General features: G+C 33.5%; 2 protein-coding genes across 2 annotated transcripts; both read left to right on the forward strand.

Moving 5' to 3' along the window:
* The first annotated feature begins 6047 nt into the window (after positions 1 to 6047).
* LOC123913967 (general transcription and DNA repair factor IIH subunit TFB1-1-like) lies at positions 6048 to 18898 on the forward strand. Its single transcript, XM_045964949.1, has 21 exons — positions 6048 to 6484; positions 6567 to 6645; positions 7104 to 7165; positions 7402 to 7462; positions 8126 to 8228; positions 8540 to 8615; positions 8973 to 9068; positions 10423 to 10467; positions 11013 to 11069; positions 11180 to 11335; positions 11422 to 11487; positions 12043 to 12166; positions 12850 to 12906; positions 12992 to 13101; positions 13237 to 13425; positions 13580 to 13693; positions 13968 to 14045; positions 15023 to 15070; positions 15211 to 15279; positions 15361 to 15451; positions 18788 to 18898. The coding sequence occupies exons 1-20, from the start codon at positions 6401 to 6403 to the stop codon at positions 15442 to 15444; spliced, it is 1758 nt and encodes a 585-aa protein (XP_045820905.1). The 5' UTR covers positions 6048 to 6400; the 3' UTR covers positions 15445 to 15451; positions 18788 to 18898.
* LOC123914132 (probable glutathione S-transferase) lies at positions 17434 to 18489 on the forward strand. Its single transcript, XM_045965183.1, has 2 exons — positions 17434 to 17820; positions 18028 to 18489. The coding sequence occupies exons 1-2, from the start codon at positions 17512 to 17514 to the stop codon at positions 18373 to 18375; spliced, it is 657 nt and encodes a 218-aa protein (XP_045821139.1). The 5' UTR covers positions 17434 to 17511; the 3' UTR covers positions 18376 to 18489.
* Positions 18899 to 19775: the final 877 nt, after the last annotated feature.

Genomic DNA, 19775 nt, shown 5'->3' on the forward strand with positions numbered 1-19775 from the left:
ACTCAGAGACACAATATGTGAGGGAAGGAAATAATAGAACTGGTTTTTAAGAGAATGATTGAACTTGGTTTTACGCATCAGTATTTTTTTTACTCTCTTATTACTATGCTCACTGATATGTGTATATATATATACATGGTCATGTATAATTGTAACGTTGTAGTCTCCTAGAATTGTGGCAAAGAATCAGATTAGCAGTTCCTACTCATCAGAAAATATATTAACGTGCCTTGACCATGTAAAATAACACATGTATAGTGTTTCTTTTAAAATATATATAATTATTATTATAATGAAAACTATAATAATAATAATAATAACACAACAATCCCCCACATATTTCAAAAGATATTTCAAAAGTTGAATGAATACAATTTTCTCTGAGTTAACATCGTAGATGCATGCATCAAACTGGTGTAGCAGGCTATATGAACCAGTCCTAGACTGATAGTACATAACACACAGTGACATTGGTGTAGCAAGCTATATGAACCAATGACACTTAGCGTATGTTAGCGGTCTATCAATCGCATTACACCCCCACAGTTCTTGCTGTTGCCGCTGTGTTGCGCGAATAGGCCGTGCGCGTGCCTGGTTTTATTCATGAGTGCTCTAAAGATTTCGCCAAGATCTCATACAAGCGGCCCCACTTGACACTCATATAGGTGATTTCATCAAGTATATGCTGCAAATCATACACCACCCATAAGGGCTATGAAAATCATTAAAAGCTATGTCAGCTTATCCTCTCAATAATGCAGTATCTAGCACTTTCTCATTCACACCATAGGAAAAGGACCAAAACAAAAATTAGTTAATTAATTTTTGGTGCTAGCAGATCTAACAAGTAACTTGTTCTTACCCATATGAACCTTATTCATGGGATCTCCAATCACAAAGGTTGGGTTCCTATCACTTGTTGATTTCAATTGGCTCAAGTCCCATTCCCCTCGATGTGTCACAAATAATTTTCCTCCCAAGGGGCTTTGTCAGAGGATCAGCTAAGTTCACTTCTGACTTCACATAATCGATCGATATTATTCCATCCTTTAACAGCTGTTTTACCACATTATGTCTCAATTGAATATGTCTATTTTTACCGTTGAACGATTTGTTCTTTGCAACGGCTATTGCCGATTGACAATCACAATGCATTGACACCGATGGAGTTGGTTTTATTCCTAAAGGAATACTAGCTAATAGGTTTCTTAACCACTCAGCCTCACTACCAGCCAATTCTAGAGCAACAAACTCTGATTCCATAGTTGATCTAGCAATTATAGATTGTTTGACTGATCTCCATGCAATAGCACCTCCACCGAGTGTAAATACATAACCACTAGTAGATTTTGTCTCATCTGAATCAGAGATCCAGTTAGCATCACTGTATCCTTCTAATACAGCGGGAAATCCACTATACTTTATACCATAATTCATGGTACCTCTCAAATATTTCAAAACTCTAGCAAGTGCCTCCCAGTGATCCTGATTAGGACTGTGTGTATATCTACTCAATCTACCTACTGCATATGCAATGTCGGGTCGCGAGAAATTCATCAAATGCAGTAAGCTCCCTAAAATTTGGGCATATTGAGTTTGATTTACAGGATCACCTCTATTCTTTTTTAATTGAGAGTTAACATCATAAGGGGTACTCACTGACTTACAATCATAATAATTAAACTTTTTAAGAAGTTTCTCAACATAATGTTCTTGAGATAGTATTATACTATCATCCTTCCTTATGATTTTAACTCCCAAAATTACACTTGCCTCTCCCATATCTTTCATATCAAATTTAGAAGCAAGAAAGGACTTGGTTCTAATCACAATATCATTACAAGTACCAAAGATAAGCATGTCGTCAACATATAAGCATATAATGACACATTCATTGTTCACAGATTTAGTGTATACACATTTATCAACTTCAATAGATAAAAAACCATCACTAATCAAAACTTGATTAAATTTCTCATGCCATTGCTTTGGTGCTTGTTTTAAACCATATAATGATTTAAGAAGTTTACACACTTTATTTTCTTGGCCAGAAACTACACATCCTTCGGGTTGTGACATATAAATTTCTTCTTCTAAATCACCATTTAAAAAGGATGTTTTAACATCCATCTGATGAATAACTAGTTTATAAATAGAAGCAAGAGCTATTAAAACACGAATTGATGCAATTCTGGTTACCGGAGCAAAAGTATCAAAATAATCAATATTTTGTTTTTGAGTAAAACCTTTAGCTACTAATCTAGCTTTATATTTTTCAATAGAACCATCCGGTAAATATTTTTTCTTAAAAATCCATTTGCAACCAATGACTTTTGCTCCTTTAGGTAAGTCAGATAAAATCCAAGTATGGTTTCTAGTAATTGAATCCATTTCAATTTTAATAGCTTCTTTCCAAAATTTTGCATCAGAAGAAGAAATTGCTTCATAAAAATTTTTAGGTTCATCATCAACAAGATATGTATAAAAGTCACTTCCGAAGGATGTCTCTTTTCTTTGTCTTTTACTTCTTCTTAAATCATTACATGAATTTTCACTTGCAATTTCTAATGGAGGTTGCTGAACAACACTTTCATCTTTAAGAGGAAAAATATTTTCCAAAAATTCTGCATTTTTAGTTTCAATAATAATGTTACAAGAAAGCACATCACTTTTGAGAACAAGAAATCTATATGCAGCACTATGTTCAGCATAACCAATAAATAAACAATCAGAGGTCTTAGAACCTATTTTTCTCATTTTAGGATCAGGTAACATCACTTTAGCTAAGCACCCCCACACTTTCAAATATTTTAGATTCGGTTTATAACCTTTCCACAATTCATAGGGTGTTTTTCCAGTTTTCTTGTGAGGAATTCTATTTTGAACAAAACACGCGGTTAACAAAGCTTCCCCCCAAAGGTTGTTCGGTGCATAGGAACTAACTAGCATAGCATTCATCATTTCTTTTAATGTCCTATTTTTTCTTTCGGCTACTCCATTTGATTCAGGAGAATAAGGGGGAGTTACTTCATGAATTATTCCTTCTTTCTCACAAAAATCATTAAAAGAAATGTACTCTCCTCCTCTATCAGATCTAACTCTTTTAATTTTTCTACTCAATTGATTTTCTACCTCAGCTTTGTATAAAAGAAATTTATCAAATGCTTCATCTTTATGTTTCAACAAATAAACTTTAGTGAATCTAGAAAAATCATCTATGAATGTTATATAATAATTATTGCCTCCTCTAGACATAGTTTGTTTCAAATCTCCTAGATCAGTATGTATTAAACTAAGAGGTTCAGTTTCACGTTGCACATGTTTGCATTTCTTCTTAGTTAACTTTGCTTCCAAACAAATATCACATTTATCAAATTGCTTATTTTTTAAAGTGATCAAACCAAGAGTATGCAATTTAATAACATAGGAGGAACTAATATGTCCTAATCTAGCATGCCATATATCATAGGAGTCAATCAAATAAGCAGAAGAAGAAACATTATTATTAATAACTTCAGAAATGTTGAGTACAAAGAGACCCTGATCACAATAACCTTTTCCCACAAAAACATTATTTTTTGTCATTACAATCTTGTCAGACTCAAATGACACTTTAACCCCACCCTTGCTCAATAGAGACACAGAAATTAAATTTGTTCTAATTTCAGGCACATGCAGCACTTCAGTCAAAGCCAAGGTCTTTCCTGATGTGAGCTTAAGCATGACTTTTCCCTTTCCTTGAACAGCCACAGTACGAGAGTCACCAAGATAAACTTGTTCTTCTCCTTCCCCTACAACATTGTAGGAGGTGAACGCATCTTTGCTAGCACAGATATGTCTGGTAGCTCCGGAGTCTATGACCCACTTACTCACATCGGTCACAATATTCGCTTGAGAAATGACCGCAGCAATGATATCATCATCATCATCTCCTTTAGCCAGGTTTGCCCTTGGCTTCGGAGGATTGTCATTACTCTTGCGATATCTACATATAGCTGCATGATGGTTTGGCTTACCGCAAACATAACAATTTCCTCTTTTCTTAAAGGAGGTGGGGTTAGAAACACCAGAAATATAATTACGATTATTGTGATCAGGTTTACTCTCAGACTTTTGATCATACCTTGATTTTTGAGACTTACGGTGAGATTTGTTCTGAACCAGATTTGCTTTTGAAGCTAATGCTTTCACCTTTGCAGCCTTGCTCTCTTTCCTGTTGGTATCCTCAATAATGATGTGCGTAATCAAATCAGCCAGAGGTAACTGCTTTTGTTTGTGTTTGAGCTGATTCTTGTAATCTTTCCACGATTCCGGAAGTTTTTCTATGAGTATCCCAGCAATAAACGCATCTGGAAGAGTGATGTTTTCAGTTTTCAAATCCTCCACTAGATTGTGATATTCATTAATTTGCGCCTTGATGTCCTTCTCTTCGACCATTTCCCACCGATAATAATTACCGATGACAAATTTCTGTTTTCCAGCATCTTCAGCAGTATACTTGGTAGCCATTGAATCCCATATCTCCTTTGCTTCTTTATATGAACAATAGACATCAAACAAATCATTAGATAGAGTACTCAATATTGTGCTTCGACATACCCGGTTTGCATGTGTCCATTGTTCAGTAACTTTTTCTGTTGCGGTTGATGCCGGTTTTGACTCGGTAAGGGCATTAGTGACTGCATACATGTCGAGGATGGAGTGTACACGTTCCTTCCACCTACGGAAGTTCTTACCATCAAATTCTTCAATTTTTGTAACGTCGGGAAACTGTTTTGCGTAGTTGACGGTTGGAACGAGAACGACTTGTTGATTTGAAGCGCCGCCATTGTTGTTGTTGTTGTTGTTGTTGCTGGTTTCTTCAGCCATATTAAATCCTTGAGATTGTTGGATTAATTTACCTTGTTGCGGCGAATCTGCGTTGTTATTAGGAACCTGCCGATGTTACAAAGCTCCTGATGTTGTTATAAGGAACCTGCAAGCAAGATTATTGTGGCTCTGCTTCTTGTGTCTATGAAACAAACCTGCAAAGAAAGAATAGAAAACAAGAAGAACAATATTTGATCTGAGACGTGCTGAACGCACTGTCCTCAAGGATTTATCCGCGGTTAAGCGCAAACCCCCCAGGATTTAACAGACCCTTCTCAATGAGGTAACAGAACTGGCAAGAATGAATTTGTAACAGGTTGATGTTTAACTCAGAGACACAATATGTGAGGGAAGGAAATAATAGAACTGGTTTTTAAGAGAATGATTGAACTTGGTTTTACGCATCAGTATTTTTTTACTCTCTTATTACTATGCTCACTGATATGTGTATATATATATACATGGTCATGTATAATTGTAACGTTGTAGTCTCCTAGAATTGTGGCAAAGAATCAGATTAGCAGTTCCTACTCATCAGAAAATATATTAACGTGCCTTGACCATGTAAAATAACACATGTATAGTGTTTCTTTTGAAATATATATAATTATTATTATAATGAAAACTATAATAATAATAATAATAACACAACACATATGAACTTTTTGACCAATCTACATGAAGGAAGATCAGATCATAAATTGACATATGTTATGGTGTATGGGTTGATTTGGGGAGAACACACATGTGTGGACTTGACTAGGGTTTCACCACTTGTGAGATTGAGAACTGAAACCTTTCTTGCAGGACATGTAACCCTCAAAGTCGTTTCACTCAAAGTGGTCAAACATAAGAAAACATGTTATGACAATCAACATATGCTTTATAACATTTGTGTTTGACACTTTTGGCCTCCCAAAGACCAGATAGCGTGAGTCTGCTGCAAATAGTTCAAAAGGTTATGCATAACAATGTTTTGTCTCATAAATCCATGTATATTATTTTTTAGAGAATTTGATATTTTAAACCATATTGTCTGTTTGTCCTTCGTTCACTCGTACTATTTGTTTTTATATTAATTCTCTAATTTTTAAGAAAAAATCGGTAATCCAGAGTTAGGCCCGATAAAGAAATGTAATTATCCTACATTATAAAAAATAACCTATGTAATTAATGGAGGGAACCCGAAGTCACCAATAATTAGGTGAAAATACCCTTTGTCCCTTTTTCTTCTATTCATATTCATTCATCTCATTCTCTGTTTCTCTTCCTCTCAATCTTTACATTTGATCCCACTTCCTCCGATCCATTCTTTCGCCGGCCGCTTCTCTCTTTTTCCGGTAACTTATAAATACTCAGTCCCTTTTTCTCTTCGATTAGGGCTTCTCCTTCTTTCCACTCCCCACATCGTGGAGCAGAATGCTCTCTCGCGATGATAATTCCGATTAGGGGTTTCTCGATTCTATAACTGCTTTTTGGATTAAACCGTTATCGGAATTGAATTATTCGCCGGATTTAGTAAACTTTAACTATGTCGGCGACACAACAAGCTGTTAAGCGTGCCAAATACAAAACCACCGTCAAAGATCCTGGTACTCCTGGCGTCATCAAATTGGTACTCTCTCTGTTACTGCTTCAATCAGTTCCATTCCACATTGCCGGTTTTTTTAACTGATGAAGTTTTTTTTACTCTGCAGACTCTAGAAAAGCTTATTTTCAAGCCTAATGATCCAACATCGAAAAACAAGCTCGAAGTTGATTTCAGATTAATTAAAAGTACTTATCAAATCTTATTCATGTAGTTGGGCAATGTTTGGATAGACAACTTAATTAAGTGCTTATAACATAACAGCTTATCATTCTATAAATGTATAATTTATAAGTTGTTTTCGTAAGCTTTCGTGGATATATTATGGAAATAAGCTCAATACAATTTATGGACATGTCCTATGATGTTTCCATAAACTCTTCCAAATAGTCTCACACAAGTGCTTAATTTAGTAGATAAAATCAAATAAGTTAATTCAAACGGACTTTTGTTAGTTGTCGTGCCACTTTTGCCTTTGAATCAGTAAACCGACGGGGAAGCATAATGCGGGTTCCTTCACTTGTATGATGATAACTATTGAAGCCTGACAATATGTTTTTATTTAACTGTTATCAGAATATTATTGATAACATGTGTTTTGTGCATACTTTGATGTTGTTTTTACATTCTGATTGCAAAATATTAGGTCATAAACACACCAAAGAGGGATCAAACAAACCACCGTGGCTTAACCTTGTACATTCTCAGGTTTTATTCTGTTCATTTCAACTGTTGCTATTGCTTGCTATATTTATTGCGTTATTTATGCAGGCTGGGTGTTGTGTTTGTTCAATTTTTTAACTATTCTTTTTCTTTTAACACTGCTCTATTGAGTTAATCATTTCATTTTGTGTGCTATGGTTCACTTAGTAGTGCAGTGCTTGACGTGAGCATTGTTTGTTTCTTAAAATGAACTTCTATAATAATACGATGTGATGTTCCAGGGAAGTTACATCTTTGAGTTCGAAAGCTTTCCAGATCTTCATATTTGCCGGGAATTGGTTGGTAAGTTTTTAATTTTGCTACTGCAAAATAAAATATGATTTTGTTGTATATATTTTTTCTCTTTAAAATTTTCTTGTGGTTTATTTAGCTTAAGTGTCATTCTTGAACTGTGGTCCACTGGTGCTTTGCTTGATGCGCTATTATGATGTTTAACTGTTTGACCTTAGGCTTGTTTTTCATAGTTAAAGTTTCTTTCAAAAGATTTTTCATTGATTAAACATATCCAAACCTGCCATCACCTACAGCCCTTTCCTCTGCCGGTCTAAGCCCGCAGTAAACATATGATGAGCCTATGTTTTCAAACATTTCATCTGTGTCGACATATGATGAGCCTATGTTTTAAAATATGATTTTAGACGTGCCAAATTATATATGTAGTTCCCGAATCAAAAAACATAAGCTAGAACAAAAAGTGATGCACCACCAAATAATTTCTCTTCTAAAGAATTTGAACATGTTATCCATCTTTCTATTGATTTTCTAATACAATTATAATTTACAAATAGGAATTGTAAACAAAGATGGTATGAAGTAATATGAAAAGGAGACTCTGAGTTGTCAAGATTTATCTTTTATTCCTTTTCTTTATTCTTTTGTGAATACTTTTATTTTCAGTTGCTTCATATATGTTTTCCCATTGTGTTGTTTGGTGTGTTTGAGCAGGTATTGCCCTTAGCAAGCATGTAGAAACCACAAAAGTTGTTTCTGATGAACAGCTTAGCTCTTCCGAAATGACACTGAGGATTAAGCTATTGCAAGAAAATAGGTATTTGGTTTTTACTATTGTATTTCAGCTTTTTTAAAAGAAAGTATTGTTCACCGTTGTGAGCATGATTCACGGCTAAATTTCTTGTTGCAAACTCCTCTTTGCTTTGCTATTGTGCCGCCACTTCAAAATTATCCATTTATTTATAGTTGTTTTTTACTCAAAATGCCACTCAGTAGTATTAATTAACTCATGTCATGATCATAATATTTTGAATGTTATGTTTTATTTACTATAAGGCTGTCTTAGTTTAATATATTCCTTAATTGCATCAATGTTATTGATTTTGCTAAAGTTCAACTTTTTTGCAGCAAGTTGCAGAAGCTTCATAAGGAACTTGTGGCTAGTGGTAAGCTTACAGAATCAGAATTTTGGGCTACGAAGAAGGTAAAAGTAGTTCTTAGTATTTATTCCATGTTTGCTAAGAGCATTTGAATATTAAACTCCCCTGGGGCCTTTATATATTTAATAATGATAGAACTTTGGTTGATATTATCATGATTGTAAGAATTTTTATTCATAAAAAACCAAAACACAATGTGAAGTATATTGCAAATCAAATATTTCTGTATAGGACATGATCATTTTAAGGGGTTACTCTAATAGATATGAAGAGAGATTTGACAGCTTTGCTCTATTTATGTATCCATTTTTATATTGAGGAATATCTCACCCTCCGACTCCCTTGTAAATTACTTATCTTCATCTTATTGATTTTCTACTCATTTAAAAAACATTTTACAGAAATTGCTCGACCAAGATGAAAGCAGAAAGTTAAAACAAAGGATTGGATTTAAAAATTCTTTGATCTTCGACACAAAGCCTACTAGTGATGGTCGGGTATGGTACTGCATCTTCCATATATGCGTTGATACTCGATTTGTTTGATTGCACTCAAATGTGTATCTGCATACTTGGATGTCATCACGAGAACATTATATATCTAACTGTCTGTATGTTGCAGCTAAGTAATTGTTTTAAAGCTACATTGAATCGAATTTTGTTAAGGAAAAAATATTCTCCTCTGTTATAGAGTACAGAACTAAGCTTTTGGAGCTTTTATTCTTTGACAATTCTATGACAAATGGGCTCTGAACCTGATGAATACGTTTATTAATTTTGTATTACAGTTTGCATGAATAACTTTTGAAAACGGTGTCTTTCAAACTTGTGTTTAGGTATCATATTTACTATAAAAAAGTGATCTAACACTAATTAAACAAGCCAGTTGTTCCTGAGATTAGACTATAATGTGTATCTTCTTATTAGCATAACCCAAATATATCTATCACACTCATTTGTCTTTGTACTTCAAAGAAATTTTCAGAATGTTTCAAGATGAAATCTGATTTCTCATTTTCTTTGAAAGTGATTAGAGTCTTCAAGTTTTAAAACCCTGTTTGTTATCTTCTTCTGGAATTAAAATTATCCTTTTCATTAATGGCGATGCAGCGCCTTTTAAGTCTAATGCTAATTGCTAAGATGTATACTTCTCTGTAGGCATTGTCTTTTATTTAAAAGATCAGTGACTCCACATTTACATGACAAGATCGTAGCAGATCTATACTACTGCTAGTGGTGCACATGTATATCATTAAGAAAATTGTATTTATGGACGGACCTCCGTTGAAGCCTGTCCTTATGCATTTTTAAAAATTCCATGTGCACTTTACCTGGTTCTGAAGTCTGAGAACAAGAAAAGTTTGTGTTTCTGTTTTTAGCTTTTAAATTCAATTTATTTTTTAGAAATGCTATTAAAATATATATCTCTTATATTTGTACTTAAAATTGTTTTTCTGAATATTAAAAATTATTATTATTATTATTATTATTATTATTATTATTATTATTATTATTATTATTATTATTATTATTATTATTATTATTATTATTATCATCATTTTGGTTACATTGGTGCCAATGTGGTTTGAACCTAGGACGTCTTGCATACTACCCAAACCCCTCACCACCTATACTATTTTCTCATACATTTTATATAACAATGGTTTTAATAAAGACTTGTAGCTTCTTTTGATGCATGTAATCAACCTGGTATTATTTGATTGTTATATTGGGTTCTCAATTTTTTAAAGCCATGTTTATGATCTATTAGTACTAGACTAGACTTTTTAGCTTCAGATGGATGCGTATATGTAATAACAACTGAGTTGTCTTCTCTTGTTTTGTTTTTCAGATAAACCAAGTTAAATTTCAATTGACTCCTGAGATAAAATATCAGGCACGCGTCTATATCTAACTCTGATCTTTTTTAGTTGACTAGATTTCAAGCTAAGTTTTGAATTGTTTAAAGTTTCTAATGCTACAGATAATGATACTAAATTTCAAGGTTCAAGTTTTTGCTTTAAATGTGAATATAGTATGAGCTTATTGGTGGGAGCTAACCTGGTTTGATTTATGCTGATATGCACAGAAATAGCATGATGATTAGGGGTATATATAGATAGCTTTTATAAAATAGCTCATGCAAGCACACAAGTTTCTGTTGCACATGTAACATGATATAGGTTGCTGATTTTTCTAGACGTGTTTCTTGTGTGTTCACTTGCTTGCACTTAGTTTGCAATATTGATATTAGGTGAAAGTGAACTGAAATCAAGAATAATATTAATTGGAGGTGGTGATTTCACTAGACCTCTGACTGGCCTGTGGGCTTCCATTTACCCTTGTATTTCTTTCATTTTTTCTTAATATTATTTCTTCTTTCACTTAAAATATTGGCTTGCACTCTATTTCCTTACTTTCTTTGCATTGTTGTCTTTCCAGATTTTTGCCCTCAAGCCAGCAGTTCACCAGGCATTCCTCAATTTTGTACCCAGTAAGGTATTATAGGTGTCATTAAATGTCATCATCTTTTATATTTATTCATGTAAAATAATCAATTACTTTGCACACTGAATTATTTTATTTTTTCCATGGCCTCCAAATTCAAGATGAGTGAGGTAGATTTCTGGAATAAATACTTCAAAGCTGAATATATCCATAGTACCAAAAATACTATAGCGGCAGCTGCTGAGGCTGCTGAAGATGAGGATCTTGCTGTTTTTTTGAAAGATGACGAGATATTAGAAAATGAAGCTCGAAAGAAGGTCTTCCTCTTTTTTCTTTCTTTATCTTGTTGAAGATCTTGTGGTTGCTTTCTCAGTTCCATTTATTTTACTCTGTATTTTTGCAGGTTCGACGGGTCGATCCAACTTTAGACATGGAAGCAGACCAAGGAGACGATTACACTCATCTTCCTGTAGGGTGAATGAAACTATTCTGTATCTCATATAGGAGGCTCCTTTACTATGTGTTGTTCTTAATATATATTTTTGACGTAAAACTTTCAGTTGCAACTCTTAATCATCGTTTGCACAAAATAGTGCTAGCTGCTACTCTTACTATACTCTGCTAACTAAAGTCTAAAGGAAAGCTATGCTGCTTAATTATGCAGCATAAGACTTAGGAAGTTTTGTTCAAGATATCTAGCTGTTCACGATATTCAGCTAATGGCTATCCTAGAGGGATTGGTTAGATTACTGAGTTAGTTTGTCTTGGTTGTCTTCCCCTTTAGAGTCACTCTTAACTTTGCTGTAGCCTCTGATACTTTTTCTTCTTTTTTTCCTGCATATAATATGGACTGTGAATGAGTTGTGTCTGTGTGTCATATTCATATTCCAGATGTATGCTGGTGATCATTCAGTTATTAACAAAATTTTAAATGTATATAGTTGTCTACCTACGTTGCTGGTTCCGAACTACTAGCCTGCATTGAATTTTTGTATTTTAACTCTTTGCTCTATTTGGTGAAAAGGATCATGGGATCTTCCGTGATGGTAGCAAGGAAACATCTGAAGCTCAAAATACTCTGTATCGGAGAACGTTGTTGCAAGATCTCAACAGACAAAGTGAGGTGGTTCTTGAAGGAAAAACATTAGGTAATCTCTCTCTCTCTCTCTCTCTCTCTCATTTGATGATTTCTTTTGTTTCATAATTTCATTCTTACATTTTGGTCTCATTTTGGATATGTTTTATGCCTCCGTCTCATTGAATACATTCCTTACTTTTTGTCTTAACTCTACAATCAGAAAAAGGTCTTTTGATTGTAAATGTGTAAAGATTGACAAATATACATTTCATAATTGAATCATTCACATGTGATTAATTTGCATTACTCCTGTAGTCATATTGAAGCTGGTTTATGATTATGTTATACAAAAATGTGTAGTAGTTCAATTGCAAAGTGAAGAGAAACTAGTTACTTCATAGTTCATAGAAATAAGACCGGACATTTTTTTTGGACACTTGCAGATACGTCCACTTCTCTACTTTGTGCATCCTTTTAAACTTGTTCCTCCTGGACATCATTTAGTGGTTGTACAGAATGATGGTTCTAACTGCATAGCCTCAACATCATTAGTGTCTTAAATTCCTTGTTTCTTTCCATTGAAACATTTTATTGGCATTAAGTGTTTACTGTACATTTGAAAAGCGTGTTCCAAACATCAAAATAGTCCTGAAATAAAATGAGAGCAGAATATGCAATCAAATATGGGTAGGTGCAACATATATATGTTAGAATTGTCTGGTCTGATGAGTTAGATTTCAAACATAAATGCAGATATAGATATGGAGCATCCAAGAACAGTGGCAGAAGTGCTTGCTCGGAGAAAACAGGGTTAGTGAGGTTAACTTATTTCTTGTCCGTGTCCTTGTCCTTTCCGTTCATGCTGAGCAAACTCTTAATTTATACCATTATACAGAATCTGATGGGGTTATAGAGGAGGAGAGGCGAAACAGAATTTCTAAGATGGCCCAGATTGAGGATCTTCAGGCACAAGATGATCATCCATTTGCACCACTCAGTATCAAGGTCCTACTCTGTCTCAAGAATTAAATGAACCAGTATTTCTAGTGAATAGCTCAAGTCATAAAATCTACATTATTAAATAATTTTATTTTTGGATTAAATATTTGTTAAGTGTTATACTCTTATGTTCTTGGTCAGGATCCTCGTGACTATTTTGATTCTCAACAAGCTAATGCAGTAAAAACTTTGGATGATTCCCTAGCTGGTAAGAAGTTAAGATGCAATTTGAGTTCTGAGCAAGTCTATGGCTCTTTGAGGGAGTCCATATCTAACATCAAAACTAATGGATTAAAGCATCCTCTATTGAGTCCTGAGGTTGCTTTCAAGGTAATGCCATTTGTATTGCTTAGTTTAAAATAAAAAATCAAACTTTTTGAAAAATTACAAATTTATATAGTTAAATACTCAATGGTTAACATTTAGTATGCTGTTTTGATTCTTTCTGCGTAATGAAAACGAAAGTGCTTTATTTTTTTTCCAGGTCCTTAGTGGATTGACCAAAAATATCTCAAGCACCAAATCAAATCTCGGAAAAAGTTCACAGGAGAGTGTCCTTGATATATTACCCAACACAATTAAGGAGAAACTACTAGATGTGAGTCAACTGTTGTTGCTTATGAGATCTTTGAGAAGGAAAAAAGGGAATGAATAAGAATGGACAGAAAAAAAAAAGAAGATAAAGAGAGCTGGAGATAGTCTTATAAGTTTCTATATATCTGTTGAGATCGAAAGTGTCACATATGTTGCTTTTCTTTTCAAGCAGCGTTTTAGCTTTCAGTAATCTAAATATAGTTTTTTGGGTACTTCTATCTACGCTTTTATATTTAAATTTGATATATTTTAATGCATGTTTTTCTTTTTCTTTCCAGCATTGGGTTTGCAGCCAGGAATTACTGAGGCACTTTTGGTCTTCCTATCCAGTAACAACACAAAGCCTTGTTAATAAGGTGAATATTGAATGTGATTGCAGGAAGATCTTTCAATGCTGATTGCTATGCATGACCCTCCTTATCTAATAGTGCACCACCAACATTTCATATCATGTGTCTGAGATACTAACATGCTTGCAATTTTTTTTTTTGGAAGAATTGCTTGCAATTATTTTGATCCAGCCCACCTTTTATTCTCCCTGTTTCATTATGAAGAGCAGTGCTTTTGCAGCATGATAATATGATATTAACTATTAAGTTCTACATTATATGGAGTTTCGATTTGCTTGCACAATATGTCAATCACTAAACCAGTTTTATCAAAATTTTGCTTGGTTATATAAACTACTGTGCTTGGTCTAACCAGGGTTTGTGGGTTTGAGACGATAAAAGTTCATGACATGGTTTTCAATAGCATGTCATGTATATATGATGAACTTTAATAGGCTAAGTACCCATTAGACTTGGCTTTTAAATCAAGGATTCAATAATTCTAACACACTCCTTCACATGAAAAGCCCGTTGGTGTTAAAATGTTGGTAAACATTCAACTAATATCTATTGATCTTTTAAACATATCAAGGTCAGACCCTCAATTATTTGATGAAATGGTCAAAAAGGCTTTGATATCTTATATAGGAACCCCAAAAGTGGGGCAGTTAAGCAGGTGCCTAAATTTGGCATTTTATATTCAAATAGAAGATAAGCAGAACTCATGAAGTAACTTTTTTATGTTCATTGATGTTTAAAGGACAATGAACTATGCAAACCTTCCTTTATTTTCCTTTACATGGAATATTATCAATGACACTGAGGTGAATAACCCGGCTAGGCATTGGATAAGCAGAGAGGGGTTTTACTGCTATATGCTATTGGTGGCCATATGCATCACATTTCCAGTATATTGCAGATAGTTTGATGAAGATTCATTGAGAAACTTTATGAATTGCATTTTATTCTATCTGAACCCTTGTTCACTTGACAATAAAATGCAGGCCAGAAGACTGAATGATGCCATTACACAAATAAATTCCAAACTTGAGGTATGTATTTAGTTAGAAGCCTCTACTAGTATTCATCAGTTGAATAAAGTCTGTTTTATTCTGTCATTATATGGACACTATCATTAGTTTTATTGGTAATAACTACTAAAGTGTTCCTATTTTTATTTGCTTAATCCTAGGAAATAAAGGTTTCTGCACAGTCAGACCTGCGACACCAGGTTTCTCTTGTTGTCCATCCAATGCAGCAGGTGAGCTCCACATAATTCAATTGACCATGTTAGTTTCATCTTATGGAGGATTAAAGGTAAAGGACATATTTTGGTGTGCAGGCTTTGCATGCTGCCTTGGTACATTACGATGCTGACGACAAGAAAAGAACTGCTAAAGGGCCAAAGCCAAATGGTTATGTTTAGGAGAATGGTATGTCTCTGTGCACTTCCAGCATCACACCATAACAATTTAGGAATGTATGTTCCATCAATTTTGCCGTGATCTCAACAGTATGGCTATTTATCTCTATATTGTGATGAAATGAATTATTTATTTTTTTGAAGAAGAAATGAGTTATTATTAGAGTTAGTGAGCCAGGCATTTACTCAATAGTTAGCTCTGTAGAAATTACTTGTTTACACCCTTAGGCAGTCCAAAATCCAAATGCAGTATAGACAAAATTGAGAGTGCACAAATCTCTGTCCCGGCCTCCCTGCTTATTACTCCCTCCGTCTCTAATTAATAATTATAAGATCCTTTTAGAGATCCTGAGAAAATAATGAATTTCTATTGGCGTGAAACTAGTTCACACCGATTGTGTATATATCATTTAAACATCAAGTTTATATGTACCGTCAGTGTAGTATTTTTTACCCTGCGAAATAATTGCCTTACAATTACCTTCCAAAAAAAGACTATCTTACAGTTTATATTCTAAAATTCACAAATGCTATGAGATGATGGGAGAAAAATCCGTTTGTAAAATGGAGCACAACTGACAATGTCGATATTGTTAGATTGAACATTTTGACTTGATTTGAACTTGAAACCTCATTGTTGGTGTGTGACTTTCAAGATCTTGACTTGTTTCTGTGAAACTTGACAAATTAAAATGGAGAAATATCATTACAACACAAAAAAGTGAGAAAAACCAACCACTATCTTAAATAACATCGGTTAAGCTTTTGTATTGAAGGTGTAAATATTTTCTTGGTGATGCAAGCACTTACGACGAGATTTTCTACTTTAAAAAACTTTGGGCGAATTTCTACTTTAAAAATTTTTCTTTATTTTTTTTTTTGCATAATTGCATCCACGAAGGCTACGCTAAATATTGGCACTTCAATCGAAAACGAGAATTAAAACAAAGGATGATTATATTTTTGAACACAGGATAAATCTATTGGATGAAATGAGAAGTGATGTAATATATTGATTCAACAGTGAAATTTATTTGATCTAATCTAATAGTAAAAATAAAGAAAAATTTGTCCACTTATATGTATTAGACAACCATCAACACAAGTACAGTACTTTCATAAGAACATCACGTGCACATGTGTATTTATCTGTTAGTTTCAGTGATGCAAGCACTTACGACACCCATTCTAAAGATACACTTTACCGAAAAGGAAAAAATAAATATTTTGGTGCCTGGTGGGGCAGGATAAGAAATATGTGTTGGAGACCATTTGGACACATTTTTGGACACTTAATTTCGTCAAAAAAAACAAAAATATATTTGAACATTTAATTTGGTCACAAACATATAAAGTAATTGAAAGTAAGTAGGCAAAGAAAAATAAATTAAGTGTATGTGTGATTAAATTAAATGTTAAAATATTTGTAACCAAACAAGTATTTTTCGGGAGATCATGCCTCCCCCATGAAACGTAGAATGAAGGAATCTTATTATAAAATTTTATATATTTATGGAGAGAAATTAAACAAATAAAGGACATATTAATTCTATTGAGTCTTCTTTTTTATATTTTAAAATACATTAAAAAAAGTTATATTGAATAAATTTAGAAGTTAATGGGCATGCACCAACAATGTAAAATAGTTTTACACGGTTATCTAATAAAAAAATATCAATCTATTATGTCATACAGTTAATTTTAAAATATCTTTATAATTTTGTAGAATAAGAGATGTTTATCAGATGTGTAAAACTATTTTACAATGTTAGTTTATTTTCAATTTTCTAATAAATTCAATATCCTTTTAATATAAAGATATAAAATGGCAAGCAGACAGTCTTAACTACTAATAAAATAGTGTAAAAAAAAACCTACTAAAAAATAGCAATACAAATTCTATTTTTTTTAATTTGACAAAGATGCTTGTTAAGTCTGACTATTAGTATTATATTGTTATCCATAGAAATACAAATTCTATTTTAGTTTGACTAGTTGAACAAGGCAAATGACTACATAGATCACAGTCTATAAAAGGGCTGGTGTTGGTTTAGAAAAACATAAGCTAGAATGACAGATATTAAACTACATGGATTTTGGTATAGTCCTTTTACTTTAAGGGTAGTATGGACCCTAAATCTGAAGGGTATACCATATGAGAACATAGAGGAAGATCGTTTCAACAAGAGTCCTCAACTTCTTGAATATAACCCAATTCACAAAAAGACTCCTGTGCTAGTTCATGATGGAAAACCTATATGTGAGTCCATGATCATTGTTGAATACATTGATGAGATATGGCCACAGAGCTCATTGCTTCCTGTTGATCCTTATGACAGAGCTCAAGCTCGATTTTGGGTTAAATATGTTGATGAATTGGTAATTTTTTTATGAACTTAATCACCATATTTATTGAGTTTTTCTTTTACTTTTCTAACCTTTACATGGTGGTGATGACCAGTACACAATACATGTTATGCTTATTTTATAGCTATAATCTATAACTAATTTACTTTAACTTGTCTTAAACATTACTACCTTCTATGTTCTAAACTAACAATAATATTTGGATTGATATTATAAAAGATTTTAGCTATTAGGGTACACTTTCGTAGCAAAAGTGGTGAAGAGCGGGAGAAGGCCAGAGAGAATATATGGGAGCGACTCGGAGTTGTTGAGGATCAGTGTTTGGATGATCAGAAGAAATTCTATGGGGGAGATACCATTAATATTGTAGACATAGCTCTTGGATCTTTTGTTAATTTTATTAAGGTTCAGGATAGGTTAGAAGTGAAGATCTTGCAAACTGAGAGGTTTCCCCGCTTGCATTTATGGTTTAATAATTTCAAGGATGTTCCGATCATCCACGAAAACACCCCTGACCAAGAGAAGTGGGAAGCTTTTCTTATTGAAAAAAACAAGGCATCTTCTTGAGAAAATTATGGCGTCTATGAATTGATACACAAAGCATTTGTATCTTCATAGGTCATCTTATCATGTGTATTGTATTTCTTTATGCTAATAAAGCTACTTTACGTTGTCTTTGTACCTCAATAATCAAAGTTTAAAATAATTTCACTTCTTTTAGTATTATTAAGAATAAAATAAATTTTTCATGTACATGTAGCTCAGTCGTAACTGCTAGAGACATTATTTGCAGGGGTCGAGGTTCAAACTTCTGATTCCCCACTTTTCCACCCTTAAAGTGTGTCAGTAGGCTTATTTTATAGCTATAATCTATAACTAATTTACTTTACCTTGTGTCTTAAACATTACCTTCTACGTTTAAATTGAATGATTCCATCTTGATTCAAACTAACAACAACATTTGGATTCTTATTTAAAGTTTTCAGGAATCGCGGCACACTTTCGTAGCAAAAGTGGTCAAGAGCGAGAGAAGGCCAAAGAGAATATATGGGAGCAACTCATAGTCATCGAGGATCAATGTTTGGGTGATCAAAAGAAATTCTATGGGGGAGATACCATTAACATTGTAGACATAGCTCTCGCATCTTTTGTCAATTTCATTGCGGTTCAGGAAGATATGTTTGAAGTGAAGATCTTGCAAACTGAGAAGTTCCCCCGTCTGCATTTATGGTTTAATAATTTCAAAAATGTTCCAGTCATCAAAGAAAACACCCCTGGTCAAGAGAAGTTGGTGGCTTTTTTAAAGGGTCTTAGAGAAAAAATGTTCGCATTGGCATCTTCTTGAGAAAATTATGGCTTTTATGAATTGACAAACAAAGCATTTCTTCATGTTACTTCTAGTTGCTTTCTTTTGTCTTTGTACGTCAATAATCAAAAGATTGAAATGATTTCATTTCTTTTGAAATCTTGGCAAGAGAAACTATTGTATTTGATTACCTGTACCAGTTTGAAAATCCTTCTTCCTTATGTTCTAATTTACGGTTGAATAAATTTGTATCAAATTTAGTATATTGCAATTTTGTTTCTATGTGTAAGTATATTCCTACTGTAAATAACTATTAAGAAGACGTTTGTTTGGGTGAGATTTGCAAGAATAAATTTGGTTTACTTGATGAGAGCATTCTCTTGGCCATGACCTTGGTAGTGGAATACCGATTAAGGTTGATGAAAGACCGTTGAATATGGAGAGGGCCAGAGGGGGAGATTCACCCGTGTTTTTGTCGAAATCGACTTAGTCTACCTATGGTGAGTAAGATATATGTTCGAGGTGTTTGACACAAAATTGAATATGAAAGTCTTCATATCCTTTGTGGCTGATGTGGTTGCTACATCCATATTATTCCAAACATGAAAATTCCTCTCATTTAATTATGATTTCAAGGGGAAAAAATTACTCGGTTTCGAAT

This window comes from Trifolium pratense, linkage group LG1, assembly GCF_020283565.1.
Source record: "Trifolium pratense cultivar HEN17-A07 linkage group LG1, ARS_RC_1.1, whole genome shotgun sequence".
In the NCBI taxonomy this organism is placed as follows: domain Eukaryota; kingdom Viridiplantae; phylum Streptophyta; class Magnoliopsida; order Fabales; family Fabaceae; genus Trifolium; species Trifolium pratense.

What these genes read in the sequence shown, in the direction of transcription:
- LOC123914132 (XM_045965183.1), top strand. Translation starts at nt 17,512, where the DNA reads ATGACAGATATTAAACTACATGGATTTTGGTATAGTCCTTTTACTTTA. An exon ending in TTAAATATGTTGATGAATTG is followed by an intron (nt 17,821 to 18,027) that starts GTAATTTTTTTA and finishes ATATTATAAAAG; the next exon opens with ATTTTAGCTATTAGGGTACA.
- LOC123913967 (XM_045964949.1), top strand. Translation starts at nt 6,401, where the DNA reads ATGTCGGCGACACAACAAGCTGTTAAGCGTGCCAAATACAAAACCACC. An exon ending in CTCCTGAGATAAAATATCAG is followed by an intron (nt 10,468 to 11,012) that starts GCACGCGTCTAT and finishes TTGTCTTTCCAG; the next exon opens with ATTTTTGCCCTCAAGCCAGC. An exon ending in TTGCACCACTCAGTATCAAG is followed by an intron (nt 13,102 to 13,236) that starts GTCCTACTCTGT and finishes GTTCTTGGTCAG; the next exon opens with GATCCTCGTGACTATTTTGA.